The 17,532-nt window shown below is 43.0% G+C and overlaps 2 protein-coding genes across 2 annotated transcripts in view; both read left to right on the forward strand.

Annotated features, from left to right (window-relative positions):
- coro1ca (coronin, actin binding protein, 1Ca) overlaps positions 1–7,833 on the forward strand; it is a 33,720-nt gene extending 25,887 nt beyond the window's left edge. Inside the window, exons 4-11 of the mRNA XM_061039128.1 lie at positions 85–214; positions 570–751; positions 1,053–1,172; positions 1,519–1,623; positions 1,712–1,857; positions 2,575–2,632; positions 2,763–3,005; positions 4,547–7,833. Of these exons, the coding sequence (XP_060895111.1) occupies positions 85–214; positions 570–751; positions 1,053–1,172; positions 1,519–1,623; positions 1,712–1,857; positions 2,575–2,632; positions 2,763–3,005; positions 4,547–4,666 (1,104 nt within the window). The 3' untranslated portion in view covers positions 4,667–7,833. The remainder of the gene's footprint in view (positions 1–84; positions 215–569; positions 752–1,052; positions 1,173–1,518; positions 1,624–1,711; positions 1,858–2,574; positions 2,633–2,762; positions 3,006–4,546) is intronic.
- Positions 7,834–9,623: 1,790 nt separating this feature from the next.
- tmem119a (transmembrane protein 119a) lies at positions 9,624–15,792 on the forward strand. The gene is made up of 2 exons (XM_061039173.1): positions 9,624–9,776; positions 14,561–15,792. Exon 2 carries the CDS (start codon positions 14,576–14,578, stop codon positions 15,281–15,283), a length of 708 nt encoding a protein of 235 aa, XP_060895156.1. The 5' UTR covers positions 9,624–9,776; positions 14,561–14,575; the 3' UTR covers positions 15,284–15,792.
- Positions 15,793–17,532: the final 1,740 nt, after the last annotated feature.

Here is a 17,532-nt window from a genome sequence, read left to right on the forward strand (position 1 = left end):
CATCCTGATGTAAGACAATAACATGTAGCAAGGCTTCACTGTCACTTCATTCCTTGATCTCTGTGCTGTTCATGTCCTCCTCAGGTGTGGCAGATACCTGAGAATGGTCTCGTCACTGCACTATCTGAGCCTGTAGTGGTTCTGGAGGGCCACTCCAAGCGTGTTGGCATCATCACATGGCACCCAACAGCACGCAATGTCCTGCTAAGTGCAGGTAACATGACACTTTTTTTTTTTTGTTGCCTTTATTAGATAGGATGGCTTAAGAGAGACAGGAAATGTTGGGAGGAGAGAGTCAGGTAGACGTGCATCAAAGGGCCGAGGCTGGGAGTCGAACATTCAGACAATGTGTTGAGGACTGTAGTCTTCTAGCCTGGGGGCCTCCTGTGCTAAATGATCTAAACCTATGCCCCAAAAGAATCTCTTTCTATCTAAAAATCTACACAGCAACTCTGCTGAATCTTCTAGCCATGACATGTCGTCTTTGTGGCAGATGTCTCGAGGTGAAAATATTGTGTGTCTTGAATGTGCTGCTGTCCTGCTCACCTTTTATGTCACCCTGTCTGAAGGTTGCGACAACCAGATCTACATCTGGAACGTGGGCACAGGGGAGGCCATGATCAGCCTGGAGGACATGCACCCTGACGTCATTTTCAACGTGTGCTGGAACCGCAACGGAAGCCTCATCTGCACCTCGTGCAAGGACAAGTCCATCCGTGTCATCGACCCTCGCAAGGAGACCATCATTGCTGTAAGCGCTTTTTAAAGATGTCTTTGTTGTGACGTTTTTTTCTTTTGTTGTATGTGAACCGTAATTATTAATGACACTGGATTTATACTCAATAATGTGTAGCTGTCTCTCTAACATTCAGAAAATCAATAAAAAAAGTTGAAAAACAGCTGATTGGTGTCAACTAAAATGACCTCAGACTGTGATTTATAGACCAACCAAGACCTGACATAGAAACACAGCCACATATTGACTGGAATTGTAGGATAAACAAAAAAGGGACAAAAATAATAAGTTTTGTATTGTCCTGTAAACTTCACAGGAGAAGGAGAAGGCACATGAGGGCGCTCGACCAATGAGAGCCATTTTCCTCTCCGATGGAAACCTCCTCACAACCGGTTTCAGTCGCATGAGCGAGCGACAGATCGTCCTCTGGAACGCGGTAAGCAGCACAGCATTTCCACATTTTACAATATAACATAATTTAACTAATGGGAATAGTAGGTACCCGAGTCGTCTAAAGAACTTACCATACTATTTTGTATTTCTATTACTTGTTGAAATTGTTATTGTCAGAATCTGGGGTTTTTTTGGGCTTCCAAACTTTTGCAATATGGTTGATATATTTTCTTTAAAAAGGGGGCTGTTTCATTCTAAGACTTGTTACTGGTGTTAAAAGTATCTTAAGTATTGAACATTTTGACAACCTTATTTCAGAGAACAAGCTCATACCTATGTTTGTCATCACTCCAGACGATGTCTTATTAACCTTTGCGCTCTTTAATCAGCAAAACATGGAGGAGCCCATGACCGTTCACGAGATGGACACCAGCAACGGAGTTCTGCTGCCCTTTTACGATCCAGACACCAACGTGGTTTACCTCTGTGGGAAGGTGAGTTACCCTCCAAGCACTCCATTAAATTAAATCAAGTGTCATCAACAGAACGCAGAAACAAAAACTCTTCTTTGTTTCCTGACAGGGTGACAGCACCATCCGTTACTTTGAAATCACGGATGAGTCTCCCTATGTCCACTATCTCAGCGCCTACTCCTCCAAGGAGCCTCAGAGGGGGATGGGCTACATGCCTAAGAGAGGCCTTGACGTCAATAAGTGCGAAATTGCAAGGTAAATGTTGTCAGATGGAGGGTTAATCAAGTCAATCAATCTTCATTTGAGCAGCGTCAATTCTTAACAAATGTTACCTCAAGACACTTTACCACTTTACAAAGATCCAACACCAATCCGCCCTGAGCAAAACACTCGCCAACATCGAGCAAAGTAACGTTAGCAAGGAAAAACATCCTTTAACAAACCTCAAGCAGACTCATCTCATGTTGAACTGCCACCTGCTGAACATACAGGGAGAGACAGATAAACAGCAACAACAGCTAATTCAGAAAATGGCTAAAATGCAAATAATATTTGTAAAATTAAAAGTTATTCCTCCTGACATCAAAGTGTCTGTCACGGGGCAACAGATAGCATCAAGGTCATGGCGCGCGCCCCATGTTCAGAGGCTGTAGTCCTCGTCGCTGTGGGTTCTGAATCTGACCTCGGCCGTTTGCTGCATGTCGTCCCCACTCTCTCATTTACTGTCACTCCTCAGCTGTCCTATCCAGTAAATGCAAAAAACCGCCCAATAATTTAACTTATAGAAAATGAAAGTGTGTCTCACATACTTGATTATTGTCCCAAGATGTGATGTGCAGTTTCTAGCTTCACCACAGGGTGGCAGAGAGTAATCACTGATCTCTCTCTGGACTCTCCGTGTTGAACTATTTAAAAACAGCCTGTTACCTGTTTCTTATTGTGTGTAATTTGTTTGTTTTTGTGTATTTGCAGGTTCTTCAAACTGCATGAAAGGAAGTGTGAGCCCATCGTGATGACTGTCCCCAGAAAGGTGAGTTCTTAACTGAAGTTTATTAAACCAGTGAGACCTCCTAGTTTGTTTTCTAAATGACTGAATGCCTCCTGAGGCCTTATCTGTCACTGTGCTGGTTTAAGAGTTTTCTGTCTTCCCCCCCTGTCAGTCTGACCTCTTCCAGGATGATCTGTACCCGGACACGGCCGGCCCGGACCCCGCCCTGGAGGCCGAGGATTGGTTCGAGGGCAAGAATGGAGACCCCATTCCCATCTCCCTCAAGAACGGCTACGTCCCCAACAAAAGCCGCGAATTCAAGGTGGTTAAAAAGAACTTTTTGGACGGCAAGGGGACCAAGAAGTCAGAGAACTCGAGCCCTGCCAACAGGTCTGCCTCCCCGACTCCATCAATCGTAAGTCTTTACTCTTTCTGATAATTGATTATATTCAGGAGTCAGTTTCAGTTCAGTTTGGCAACATTTATTTATTGTTATTTAACATCTACTTTGCAATGAACATGGCTTCATATGTAAAATACAAAGTAGAGGAAGTGCATACAGGATCTAGCCAAAGGGCATAGTATGACCCTTTTAGGACTTTGGTCCTGTTCGATACCCTCCATCCTTAATAACAGAGATTTTATAGTTTTGCTTAAGAACAGGTTGTGTGAGCCCAATTATCCCTCAGAGGATTTAAATAATGGAGTGCGTTCGTCATCCTTTACACTTTAAACATATCAGACATCAGAGTCTTTTTCTGACCCCCCTCCCCCCTCTCTCTGTCATTAATGCCCCTCACTTCTGGCTCCCTCTGGTTGTCGCCGTCTCTCCGGGGCTCTCAGTGTCACACAGACAAATTGTACATGTTCAAAGCGGTGCAGATTGCTGGCTGTCTTTATGAGATGGTTTGTAAATGTTGTTCGACCCACAAACTGAGGGGTCTGCTGCTGCTATGGGTGCCTGCTGCTGGGCGTCCTGCCGCACCTCACCCACAACACAGCCGCCCGCCCCGGGACCCAGCCCATGTGTCTCTGTGCAGCTCTGCTCTGTAATCACAGCCCACTGAGCTCCAGTGCTGACCAAACATGTTAACCCTCAGAGTCCTGGACCTGGCCAGTCTTATAGCCCTTTTCACACATGCACTCCTGAAAATGTCTATGACATTTCTGGACAGCCTGCCCCTTAAATCTCTCGGAGTTGCCCTTCCACACATGTCCATCACAACGGAGAATATGGACAAGATGTAAAAAGGACGCTGTGGAAGTCTAATATTAACAACATACCCAAAGCCCTATTATTGCCATATTTACTCATTCACAAAACTCTTACAAATTTCCCAAAATTTCCTGGGTGAGCTGCATGTGTGAACGCAAACAGTCGAAGTTATTACTCCGACTTTATCCAGACTTTTTCATGTGTGCATTTGACATCACGTCCTGCCTCCTGAGACCCCCGCATCCCGTATGACGGAGAGAATCTCCAGCTGTGAGATGCATCATTTTTGCCTTTACAACAATGCTATGTGTAATAGGACGTATTCAAGGTATCATCAAAGAGTGGATAGAAAGGAAGCAGCTTTGTGACTTGTAGATCCCTCCTGGTTCTCAATGGTGGCCGGATATAAACCTGATTACTCTTCCTGGTCACTCGTGGTTAATTTTCCTGAATATTATTTGCTGCTTTTACACGTCCTGACTTCTTGCTTCTCTTACTAAGGGGCTGACAGAAATGTTTGGATAAAGTTGCGGTTAAAAGTTCTGCTGTATGTGTTCACACATGCAGCTCACCCCTAAATTGAGGGGACATTTCAGGAGTTTTGTTCATGTGTGAAAAGGTGTTATGAGTCGGTTTAGGTCTGAGTGTTTCTTTGACTGTCAGCTGGTGGCGGCAGTGTTGCGATAGATGTCGCTCCAAACATGCCAAAAAGTCTCACTGCTCTCTCGTTTATCCCGCAGAAATCTGAAGCCAAGCTGGAGGAGATCTTGAAAGAAATCAAATCCCTAAAGGACCTGGTCAGCAGTCAGGAGAAGCGAATCATCAAACTTGAAGAGCAAATGTCCAAAATTGCCATTTAGTGACCCTTGACCCCAACCCGCTACAATTCAGGACGTTCCATTGGCTGGGGGTGGGCGGGACCAGTCACTGCCTCTCTCAATGACAGTGTTTCGCCTGAGGCCTGCCTAGCAACGATCCCTAGCAACATTCCAGATGAACTTTTTCTTATCCAGCCCCCCGACCCCTCACTTCAACACAGGTGGAATAAGGACGTGTGGCAAACTAAGCAGGAAACACTCTCGCTTTTTTGTGACAAGACTCTATTCCTTTTATTGTGTGGCAGTCTTTTTTTTTATTTTGTCTACTTGTGTCAAACAGTCTTACTTATTCTTGATTTTAGAATTATGACCAAGGAAAAAACGGTGTCTATAGAGTCCCCTTTGCACCCCCACATATTTTTAAGTAGGTTCAGTTGTTTCAACGTTATTTCCCCCAAAATGATAAAGTTGCCAAATTTCCGATTATGTGAACGCCCCCTTTACAGTATTTCTTTTTTTTTTTATGTGGAAACATCCAAACCAGGAATGCTTATTGCAGTCAACAGGTTATAAAAGGAGGAGGAGACCGCTGTCAATGACGTTCTTTGAAATAAAAACAATAAACTAAAAGTTATTTCCACATCCTTAAAATCTACCGTGAGGATGTTTAAATCTGAATGAACACAGATAAACCTGTCGCAGCCAACGTACCGCTTAGCCCACAGACGAGACGTGACTGAGACGTCTGCCGTCTGTGTCCCAAGCTGCTCAAACTAACGCCTGCTTTCTGCCACTCCTGCTGCTTCCCGTCGTTCTGACTGTGGACAACGGTCCGTGTAAACATGCATTCCTTTCTATCTGTCCTTAATTAACATGCACCGCGTGCGTCAGGCGGAGAAACACATTCCACAACAATCCTCGGCAGTTCTTGACGCAGGCGGGAAAAACACCTCTGTAAAGTTAAACCCCTCGGTCGTTTTGTGTTTGTGACATTGTGTTGCCCATGACGACACCGACCTCGGCTCTGCTGAGTTTCTGTGCGAGGTTCAGTCAGCCGCCTCGGTGTTAGGCAACCACTCGGGTTGATGTCCAACATACACGTGTCGTCAGCTGTAGTGGGATTGTTTTTTTTTATACAGATCTGAGACTTAAAACAAAGCATCCGAGGAGTGCTACAGAAATTGTTCATGATGGACGTTGAAGGTCTGGATTGTGCGTGAACACGTGCCTCTTCTGGCTTCCTGTCACTATGGATCTCTGCTTTTTTTATTTTTAGGGGGAACTCAGTAGAGAGGTCAAAACTGCACTGCAAAAAAACTTAAATCTAAACAAGTGTGTTTGTCTATTTTCTAGCCAAATGAATCTTTTACATTTGATACAAGCCACGATCACCTGACGAGTCTCGATAATCATCGAATCTAAAAATAAAAAAAAACTGAATCGTAGCAAAACTTGCTGAAGTAGAATTGACGTGAAAGGTTGTCAGGATAACAGACTTCTTAATATCCATACCTGTTCTGTTACCATGGAAACAAATGTAGAAGTCTCAGACACCCAATATCGGGAACTGTCTAAATTGCACAGTTTGCTCAATTTAGCACCTGCAGGAGATTGTCTGCAATCCTTAATGGATGCATTCCTCTCCCACACTCCTGTCTGATGAAAAAGATCTAGGTGTTTTTTAAAGCTTCAGCACTCTTCTGTTCCATCTTTCATTAAATAATAACGAAGAATGCATTGATTTAAACACGGAGTATTAAAAAAAAAAGACATTTTTGACAACCGTTCTCAGATATTCCTCCGACTTTAGACATTCGGATAAAAGTTTCTTGCAGCTTTGGCAGATATTTGTACTCATTACCATCAATTCAGGCTTCATTTTCTGCTCTCTATATCTTGAAATAGGATGTTTTTCTGGACTTGTCAGGTGAATGTGGCTTATAATAACATGTAATGAGATATTTCTGACTTGCTAAGATTTGATTTTTTTGCAGTGAGGTCTTGAACTTTGTTGAATTGAACACCCAGGTTCTTCCTCCTCTTGTCTTTTAGTGTTTCTTGTTCCAGCTGTGCTCGTATCCCTCTTAGCACTTCCACATCTTGTATATCTTAAGGTTACTCCCCGATTAGCCCTCCATCAGTCAGTTAAGGAACCATTTCAACGCCCGGTCCGAGCTGCTCTGTTCACGCAGCTCTGCTGAAGCTTCCTCCTGATGTTCGTTCCCCATATGGAAGCTGAGACGGCTTATGGTTCAGTCTGTTGTTTGCCTTCAATGTTTGTTACCACTGTAAAGACCTGAAAGTGCCATAGAGGAGAGCACGGACGTGAGTGTTTAAAAGGGGACTGTTGTGTGATAGGTTTGTGTAGAAGAGTCGATAGGTGCCCGGATTTAAAAACCACTTTGAGGTGCTCGTACTAAAGGAAAAACTCGTTCAAAAAGACCCTGTTTCTGAAGTCCTGCCGACCCCATCCCACAATCCACCAGGCGACATTTTCTGGTCAGGATTTGTTGGGAAGCTTTGCTGCCGCTGACGTTAACCGCTTTCCAACCTCGGTACGGGTATTCAAAACATCCTCAGAAACGATGTCAAACCGAGAAGCTGTTTGTGAACGCACAGTCTTTAGATCCATCATGATCAGATTTAAGAGAGTGAGAGGAAAGCTACAGAAACGGGTCTGATGCGACGACACTGCCCTATCCTGTATATCAGTTTCTTTACAGCACCGTCGGCACGAGAGAGAAAGAGAGAGAGAAGTATTCGAGGAGTAGTGAATAGTGATCCAAAGGGACTCAGTAGGTTGAGAAATGTGACGTTGAAAGATAGATGTATGTTTGTAATTAAAGGTCTAGGAAATGTGTGAAAGCTGTAAATAACATGACCATATTTTCTGTATTTTTTTTTTTTTTCATTTTGTTTGGTGGTTGTGCTGAAGAGGGTATTTGTGTGGGAGGTGGGTTTTAAATGTTTCCCCTTGTCTGTGTTCCCTGCACCTTGCCATAACGCATCATGAGAAAAAGCAGAACCGCTGTTTAATGTCGGAGGTCGTGTGAATATCGAGAAAGCCAATCAGACGAAGAAGAGAGAAGAAAAAAAAAAACGAAACCTGGACGAAGCCTTGTGTCTGCTCAGCATTTTTGTTCATTATTCTTGCTTCAAGTATCAAACATTGATTATAAGAAAAATTAATAAAGAATTTTTAAAACGGGCTTCTTGTGTGTTTGGTTTTTGATGAGACGGCTGAAGGGAAACAGGAAGTGTGGGGAGGAGGGAGGAGGGAGGGGGAGGGGGGGTGAACTGTAGCTTCTGTACGAGGTCAATCGACTGAGCGAGCTGAACACACACCTCACTTCTTTAATTGATTTATTAAGCGTTGAAATTAAACTCCACCTCCTCAGGTTGTCTGAGGCGTTCATTCAGAAGTGTTTATTGAACGTCGAATTCTTCGTCCCCGAGGGGAAATTTGTTTTGCAGCCAGGTGAAAACAAGAAACACGAGCACATCGACTCAGACATTAGAAACTACATAAAACACATAAAAGAACAGACTGTAAATATGATTGGACGAGGCCTGAGTGACGTCACCTGTATGTTCCTGCAGGGGGCTCTGGAGTCATGTCGATGGCGGTCTCCATGCTGGAAATCCTGTCTCAGTCTAACTTTCAGTCAATCGTTCAGGTGATCATTTGTATCTCCTGCCTGCGGAGAGGACGACGAGGACACCAAGATGTCTCCAGTCTTAGCTGCTGCTCTCTTACTGAAGATCAGGAGGAAGCCAAAGCGTCTCCTAAACTCATGCAGACAAACACAAGACAAGCTGCTGCCGGTCACCCTCCTCCTTCAGGTTTCCTTTTTCAAATATAGCAACTGAGAAAAAACGATTTAAAAACGAAACTCCACACAGCTTAGCATGAACAGAAAAGTGAAAATAAAGAGACAATATGCACATCTACCAAACATCGCACATCCCTTTGAGTCGTTAGAGAATATGGTACATTATTTTCTTCGCTGCTGTGGCTCAGTGGTAGAGTCGGTTTTCTCTTAACCAGAAGGTCGGGGGTTCGATCCCCAGCTCCTTGTGCAAGACACTTAACCCCAAGTTTGCTCCTGCTGCTTCGTCGGCGGTGTATGAATGGGATTTATTCTGATGGACACAGCAGCCTCCATCAGTGTGTGAATGTGTAGGTGTGACCTGCGGTGTCAAAGAGATTTAAGTAGTCAGGAAGTAGAAAAGTGTTAAACAAGCTCAAGTTTATTCACCATTTGACCACATTGCGCGTCACAGATTCATTGTAATATCTTTGATAAAGAGTGCGCGATGTCTCGTTGGGTTTCTAAACTTGGATGAATGCCGCCGTGTCTCCCTCGCTCTAATATCAACGTCTTCAAGCAGCTGAAAAAATAAAAGAATGAAATAAAGAGAGGAGCCATAAATAGACGTCCTTCATATTTAGAGATAAACGCCCCTGAGAGAAGAAGTGAAGTTTATATGTTCGCCCTGTACATATGTTTGTGGATGAAAGGGGTGCTTTCTCTGTGCGCTGCTCCTGTGCGCCCTGCGGGGAACAGGCTGTAATCAGCGGGCGCGTAATTACAGACCTCTCAGTGGGAGGCAGAGGAGTCTTTGGACTCGCCCCGCCGGGTCCAGAAATACACCGTCTCCCTGAAACATGGGACTCGTGTCCCAACTGAGACGTCTCTGCAGTGACGCCTAAAAGCAGAAAACGTTCATATATCAAAGCAAACTGTGATAAATGACTCTTTTATACTCAATAAAAATCCTCCACAAAGATTCACAACTTGATTAAAATACTGCACAAAATGTCTGAAATTCTGAATGTGTTCACTTTTAAAAAAAAAAGCAGAATCCTAAAAGTCTGAGCTGTAAGTGCAGGAGGATGAAGGCCATGAGGAGGAGGAGGAGGAGGAGGAGGGAGGAGACGCTGCAGAGGGATGGACATCATTTTGCAGAGAGCAGACTTTTTACAGCTTAAAAATATCATTGTGTATAACGGAGAAGGGAGGGCGACTGCTCAGAACCTCGCCTTCACTCTTACTTTCCTCCTCTCGCTCCTCTTTTTATTTTCTCCTCGTCTCCTGACGTCTGCGGCGAGTCGTGCTGCTCACAGGACAAACCCGACAGAACGCTTTCTGTGAGTATACAGTCATGATTTTTATCAGTTTAAAGAGAAGATAGATGATCAGAATCAGCTTTATCAGCCAGGTATTCTTACACACACGGGGAATTTAACTTTGGTGATCTGTGCAAAAGAATAACATAAGAAATCAACAATAAACACAAAATCAGCAAAAACTAATATATACAAGACTCTCAGACTTTAAACCCAAATTAACAACATGATGAAGTTAAAAATGAACGATGCATTTGGTTGATGTTCAAAGTGATTCTAAAACCTACATGTAGTCTGAGAAGGTGACTCCTTAAGGGTCGGAGTTCATCCCTCTCCTGCAGAGTTTAGGAGTTTGATTTCTTGCCACTTTGTTTCAAATTGTAACGTTTGTTGTTGTTTTTGTTTGTTTTGCTGTTCTTGTAATCTCGACGGTTTTGGAAATGAGAGAAACCTCAGTGTCCATCACTCAGTCTGTCACTTGAAGGTTCTTTCACTTTATAAGAGCGTTTACATTTTATCCTCCTTTATACTTGAACCTCATGAAGTTACTCACATTCAGAGTCCTGGGCGTGCAGTATTCAAATTATTGTTTTCAGTTACTAAACGTTGAAAGAAAACGTCTGCATGCTGCCTAACATCTCGATGCTGATCTTTAGTTTTTGTCTTTTTCGATGGTATGGATCATTAAGATAACAGAAACTGCATGGGGTGCTGGTGGCACAGTGGCACAGTGGTTAGTGTGCGTGCCCCGTGTATGGAGGCTGTAGTCCTCCAAGTGGGTGGCCTGGGTTCAAATCCGACCTGTGGCTCCTTTCCTGCATGTCATTCCCCTCTCTCTCTCTCTCTCTCTCCCTGATTTCCAGCTCTATCTAATATCTTATCTCTCTAATAAAGGCACAAAAATAAATCTTAAAAAAAAAAAAAGATAACAGAAACTTCATTGTTATAAAACACCTGGTATCGAAAAGATCTTCACAACCTTTTACTAAAATTGATGAAGATTGTGCAGATGAATCTTCCACTTTCGTTCAGCACTTTTTTTACTTTTTCAGCACACGTTCCTCAGAACAACTTTCCTCGCCTCTCTTTTTGTTTCAAACTTGTAATCGAACATTTGAACCTTGTTGATCTGTTCTTTTCCCCTGATTTGATTGAAATAACCAGCGATGTAACTGAAGGTCATCTTGTGTGATCTCAGCGTGTTCACTGATCAGACGTGTGATCGTCTTTAATGGTTCCTCTCTGACGGTGTCTGATTGTCTCTGCTGCCGTGTCGTCTGAGCAAACATCGTTCAAACAGGATTTCATCAGCTTCACTCTGAGAGACTGAAACTGAAACAAGTATTAACATTTACAAACATTTGATTTTTGGTTAATGTGTCATCATCAATGATGGCTTAGGCTTTTTTAAACAACATGTCTGTTTGATTTGAAGATCAAGAAGGAAGAAGATATGGCCGCTCACTTCGCTCAAATGAACAAGTGCGCGACCATCTTCTTCCTCAGTCCGCTGTCTTTACTCAACCCTGCACCTTCATGACGTGTGTTTAACTACCTCCTTTTTCTGATTCAAAGATGATTTTTAAAGGTTATTTTGGGGCTTTTCATGCCTTTATTTGAGAGACAGGACAGTGGATAGAGTCAGAAATGGAGGAGAGAGAGAGAGAGAGTGGGAGGCGACATACGGGAAGGGAGTCTTAGGTCGGATTTGAACCCTGGGTCTTCAGCTTGGAGATGCCCACTCTAACCACTAGGCTAACGGCACCCCTTTCATGTAAAGATTTTTCATCAAATCTGATGTTAAATCACTGTGGGGAGAAATATTTTATACTTTCACAACTAAATCAACAGTCTTTATTTATTTTCTGTTTTTGTTTTTCTTCAGTTCAGTGCAGAATAAAACCACTTTGGAAAAACATGTGCAAGATGTAAACAGAACGAGTGGATGAAGACACAGGACAATAAATTAAAAAAAGAAAAGCAGAGACAGTAAGACCACATGAGGAACACACCAGTAAATCAAAGTTAGTTTGCAGTCCTGGTCTTAAGACCGGCCTCGAGACCACTGTTTGAAGGTCTCGCTTTTGTCTCGGGAATTGAAAGCATATTTGCTCGGTCTTGTCTCGGCCTCAGACTGGGCGGACTCTGGATTTTAAATCAAGCCCCCCTACTGAGAGGATATTTTTCCACCTCAGGAGATTAGAAGGAAAACACCTTTTTATAAAAGAACAAATAACTTCAATTAATTTGTAGTTAGATTTTTATCCTTCAGTTACGTCCACAACCTTTCCAGTGTTACGGTCTAAGTGAGTGAGACGCACAAAATGATGACGTTTCATTGATATTTATGGTCTTGTTCTTGTCTCAGTCTCAGAGCACTCTGGTCTCGGGTCTGTCTTGGTCTCTGTTAGTTTGTTTTTAACTACAACACTAGTTGGAGGATCAATAATAAGTAGAGAAAGCCGTGCAGCAGGTCGGCATAGAAGCTGTCTAACAAATGAATGATTACTAAAAAAACGTGTTTAACGACATCCTAAATGTGTGCACTGTTCAATATTCTTTCTGGTGTCTTTGCTGCGCACAAGTTTTTGTTTGGTGTTTGACGCCGGTCCCAAATAAATAAAGACAGGATCGTTTCATAGACTGGAGTAAATAAAAGCCCGGGCTATCGATTGAAGTTTTACAGTGATTTCTTTCCCTACAATCTGTTCGAGCTGCAGCTGTATTTTCCTGCGAGAGCACCGTCACAGTCAGTTGAGGCTTCAGGTTCTAGTCTGCTCTCTGGACATTGTGGTTTCAGTCAGTGTTATATTTAAGACGGGAGGAGGACATGTGGTTCATCTGTGCAGTGTGTAAATACACAGTCTTGTATTTAGACACTGTGTTCAAATGTAATCAAATGGATTCTTGAAACGTGGTGAGGGACGGCCTGTAGGTCAGGATCATTTGAACCCGTTAGTGACATGGAGGGAATCTAACATGGTGGAAGCGTTACTGTCCTGTAGCTTTACATCAAATGATGAAAACCCAGCCAAACATCTGGTCCAGTAAAGGCTTCATGAAGACCACACAGGGAGGGGGTTCACACTGTACAGACGAGAGCAGCAGCAGCTTCACTACAGCAGGAAGCTGATTAGAAGCTTCTTTAACACGGCGTAATTACACGCTGTGTCAGGAGCTAAAGCGGGCTAAATGCTAACAGGTTTAGCCTGGTTGTTCCTTCTTTAAGCTCGACCTCACGTTCGAAAAGACGGAGAGAATAATGGAATAAATGTCACACTGGGTCGGGATGTTTATTCGGTCAGTTGTGCGCTCTGTAAATGGAGGTTTTCCTGGAAGCAGGAATATGTTCAGTTTGGTGTACAGTACAGCTGCTGCAGAGTAAATATAGAGACCACAGCCGCAGGTCTCCCACGCCTCTGTGCTCCCTCTGCCCTACAGCTTCCTCCTCGCTTTGGTGTGGTGGATGGGAGGCCTCCCTCTACTTCACAAATTATAAGGCCTACAGCAGAAAAACTCAATGCCTCCACCCCAAATAAGTAATGGCTACTCTGCTGCCGGCTAAAATAGATCTGCTCCAGGATGGGAAACAGCAGAAAAACCTGGAAAAATCAGAGTCAAGGTCGACACCAGAGGAACTTTTAATTCATTGTTTAAATCTTGAATTGTGTGTCTCTCAAGTCAACACTTAGATTAGATTAGTGTTTTCAAACCTGAGGGTGAATGATGGCACAAACTGTCACCAAGAGCAAAAGGAGCGGTTTTTCATCAAGTAGCTTTAGGAACCTCCGCTGTTGAAAAGCGAGTGTGGATGTGCAGAAACAGCTGCAGTTCCTCGAGTGTCCACTTGAGGCTGGATGCAAAAGCCAAGGAATCCCCATTAGTTCCCATATTAAGCTGTTATCTCCACAGCAGCTTCTATAACTCATCTCTTTGATTATATTAAGGCTAAGAGTTTGGCACACATGATTTGACTGACAGGTCTTTGCCTGTTTCTAGATCGACCAAAAGTTCATTTGAGTCAGTGTTTCCAAAATGGCGTCCATCATTTTTTCATAACGTCTCTTCAGAAACCAATTGGTGACGTCGCTGAGTGTGTTTACATGGACTTGAGTATCCTGGTTCTGATCAGGATTTTTTTTAAATCATCCTATTTCTGTCTTTGTGCATGTAAACATCATATCCTGATTTCAGAAACTGGTGTTGTGCAGAGAAATGCATCCCTGTCAAGTATTAGTTTATTTCCCAGATGTAAGATAAAAAGATCGTTACCACTTTAAGGTTTGTAAAATAAATATCAAGCATCAAAGAACTTTTCTCATCCCACCAGGGGCACATATCAAATAAAACACAACACAGCGGCAAACAGATAAAACATCAGGAAGCAAGTCGCTCTGCTCAGCAGGACGAATGGGAACACGAGGGAAACAGCTCGACTGGCTCAGTTCAGACGAGAGAGAAAACCTCGTCCACTCCTTTAAAGCTTTAATATCTTAATCACCTTCGGGTGGCCGGGCCTGCAGACTTCAGGAGGCCACTGCACCAGGCGGGCTGGTTTTAAAGGAAATCAAGTTTGTTTAAAATGAAACATAATGCAGGATGAGGAGTACTAATCTTTAGACACGCTGTTAGATGGATTAAATCAACCATGAACAAAACTAGGCGAGTCGATTTCCTATGTTAGCAGTCTTTGCTAAGCTAAGCTAACCAACTTGGCTAATGCACAGTAAAGATATTTATGTTCTTTTTTTAACAGCTTATAGAGGAATAAGAACCCAGATGAATATTTGTTGTTGTTGTTTCAGGAGTGAGAGGAGAAGATGACGTCCCGCCTGGTTTCTCTGGTCGCTCTGCTCTCTCTGTGGTTCTGTGTGTGTCACGCCACTCCTCTGTTCTATAACATATCTATGGACGGCAGCGGAGATGAACCAGAGCTGGAACTTCTTTTTCCCACCACTCGAGCCCCGGTTCACATCTCTGCTGCTACTGAAGCCCCCAGCTTCACCAACAGCATCACCACCACCATGATCCGCCTGAAGGACTTCGTCCTGACTCGAGTCGTGGATTTCCTGCAGGAGCACCTGCTCATCATCATCGTGGTCACCTCCCTGCTCATTGTCATGGTCTTCATCATCTGCTGCGCCTCGGCCATGAGTCACAAACGCAAACTGGAGGCCTACAAACCCCCTCCTAATCCCCCCAAGAAGCACGCGGCTGAGAAAAAAAACGTGCGCAAGAATTCAGAGGACATCCAGGAGAGGCCGTACGCCGTCGACCACGTCAAGAGGGTCCACGCTCAGAGCTCCCCGAGGCACTTCCGCCAGCCCTCCAAGGCTCTGGTGGGAGAGAAGGGGAGAGACGTCAAGTCGTCTCCTCGCCAGGAGGTGAGAAAGGTCAGAGACGTGGAGCAGGTAGAGAAGAGGAGGGAGGAGCCGAAGCACAAGGAGCCGCCGAAGCAGCGAGAGGAGAGTCCCAGCACCTCCAGTTCCCCGGTCTGCACCTGCCACCTGAAGAAGAGCCATCACTAGTTCAGGCTCAAGGCTGGGGTTGTTTTTAAGAGCTGACAACGTAAGAGGAAGATCAGAGAGGCTGCTTAAACTGCACACTATGAAACATGTGCAACGAGATCTCATTAAAAATATCCTTAACACCTGCAAGCAAGGTATGGATTAATGAGGCGAGAACACCTCGATAAGTTACATTAAAACAAATAAACATGAAAATATAAACATCAACCTGCAGCTTTAAGTAAAGAAAATATAAAAACAGCAGAAAAGAAGAAATGTACGGAAGCCCTAAGAGGACACTGTTTTTTTTGTTTGAGCTTTAAAAAAAAAAGAATAAATGGGAAAAAAGTAACAAAAACAAAATAAATACCGAACATTTAGTATCCACACTTGCAAAAAAATAGGATATTCAAATGTTTAAATATATAAAACAATAAGTTTTCTTATGTTTTGATGGAGTGAAATTGTTGTGAATGCCTGCCGAGACAGAGGAATCCCCTCAGTACGTCCTGCTGTATGTTTAGAGAGAGAAACCTCTGCTGCTCTTCATGCAGCAAAGAGAGGAGCCAGTAAACTTTACCTGTTGGACCCGGTCCAAAACAATCTCTTTATATCTACATTTATACTTAATTATGTTTTTTAATGTTATTACATGTCACCTCTTTTATTTGACTTTTAGGATCACAAAGTTTTATACCGAAGGATATTTTAAAACTGTTGTTGTTGTTGTTGTTGGCTAACATGCATAAACCACAGAAACATTTCACAATAAAATGTATCTTCTATTTATCAGTCTACATGTTTAGTTGTTGTTTTTTTCTCAAAAAGTGTATCCAGCTCTTCGGGTGAATTGATCTGTTGTTGTGCTCGGATGCTTCGTCAGACATTTTGATCTGTGAGTTAATGAAGCAAGAGTTTCATCTGTTTGATTTTGTTGTTGTTTTTTTCTTTGTGTGTGTGTGTGTGTGTGTGTGTGTGTGTGTTGCTTTCTCTCTAAAGTTTAGAGTCTTATTTTAATATTTAGTTTCAACCAACCAACTCATTCGATTGTCCTTCCATAGCTGCTGTTAACGTTTCTAGAGAAACATATGTATGCAGCTCACAGTTGGAGATTTTATCTAACAGAAGGTAGGGAGGGGGGGCAGGGGGGTCTCTTGGGTCAAGATATGATGTAAAAAAGTAAATGCAGAAGTAGCCGACCAAGCAGCAGAGTCTGCTGTATGACAATCTAAAGAGAATATTTGTCTTCATATTAATGCTGTGAGGTTAAACAGAATCACAATAACAACTGAAGAATGGAGAAGACAGGGGGGCGTGTCCTGAGGGGTTACCAGGGGTGGCATGGGCCCCCCTAGAAATCTGATTGGCCACCTCAGATTAGCTAGTTACCCAGTAAGAGGTGGGACTTATGTTAAAACCAACTATTAGGTCATATCAATATAGCATATTTCCTTTTGTTTGTACTTTAAATTGTAAATAAAAACATTGCACACATACTTCATAAAACAAGTTAATAGTAAAGTAATAAACACTGTCTTACTGGCAATTAATTAACTGGCAATGTGTCAGGAGTTTTTAAGTATTTAAATTGTGACTTTGTCACATATTATGCAGAATACATTTCACGATGTTTCTCTAACACTAATATGTGTCCCTAGTCTGTCTACAAACCCCCCAATGATGAGAGAAGTCCATCCTCTCCATCTTTTCCCTGCTCCACTTTTCAGAAAATGTGTGCTCAAACAGGCCGTTTGGAGATTTTCCCTTCATGACATCACAAAGGGCAGTAGCCCCTCCCACAGGTGGGTGACACTCCCACAGCTAGGTGTTTGTTCTGCCCTCTGAGTCTACCTTCTCACAGTAAACAATAGGACATGGAGCGAGAAAGCCCGAGACACCCGAGCCTCTTCTAGAGAGGGGGCGTGGTCAGACACAGCTCATTTACATATTTAAAGGTACAGACACAGAAACAGCCTGTTCTGAGCAGGGCTGAAATAGAGGGGTTTATAGACATGATCAAATACAGGATCAGAGTGGATTTAGAACAAGAAACTTCACACACATGTTTTGAGGAGCTCTGAAACTTATTTAAACTTTTTTAAGAGGAGGAGAAAATATGTGACCTTTAAAGCTTTTTTGTTTTGTGTTGGCAACAATGGACTACTGTACACCCTCAGCCTTCAACTGTCAAACATTAACAACAGCTTTTTCTGTGTTAAAACTTTGTGAATCTGTTTTTGTATTATTGTTAATTATGTATAAGATAAATT

This window comes from Labrus mixtus, chromosome 5 (genome assembly GCF_963584025.1).
Source record: "Labrus mixtus chromosome 5, fLabMix1.1, whole genome shotgun sequence".
Classification (NCBI taxonomy): domain Eukaryota; kingdom Metazoa; phylum Chordata; class Actinopteri; order Labriformes; family Labridae; genus Labrus; species Labrus mixtus.

What these genes read in the sequence shown, in the direction of transcription:
- tmem119a (XM_061039173.1), top strand. Translation starts at nt 14,576, where the DNA reads ATGACGTCCCGCCTGGTTTCTCTGGTCGCTCTGCTCTCTCTGTGGTTC.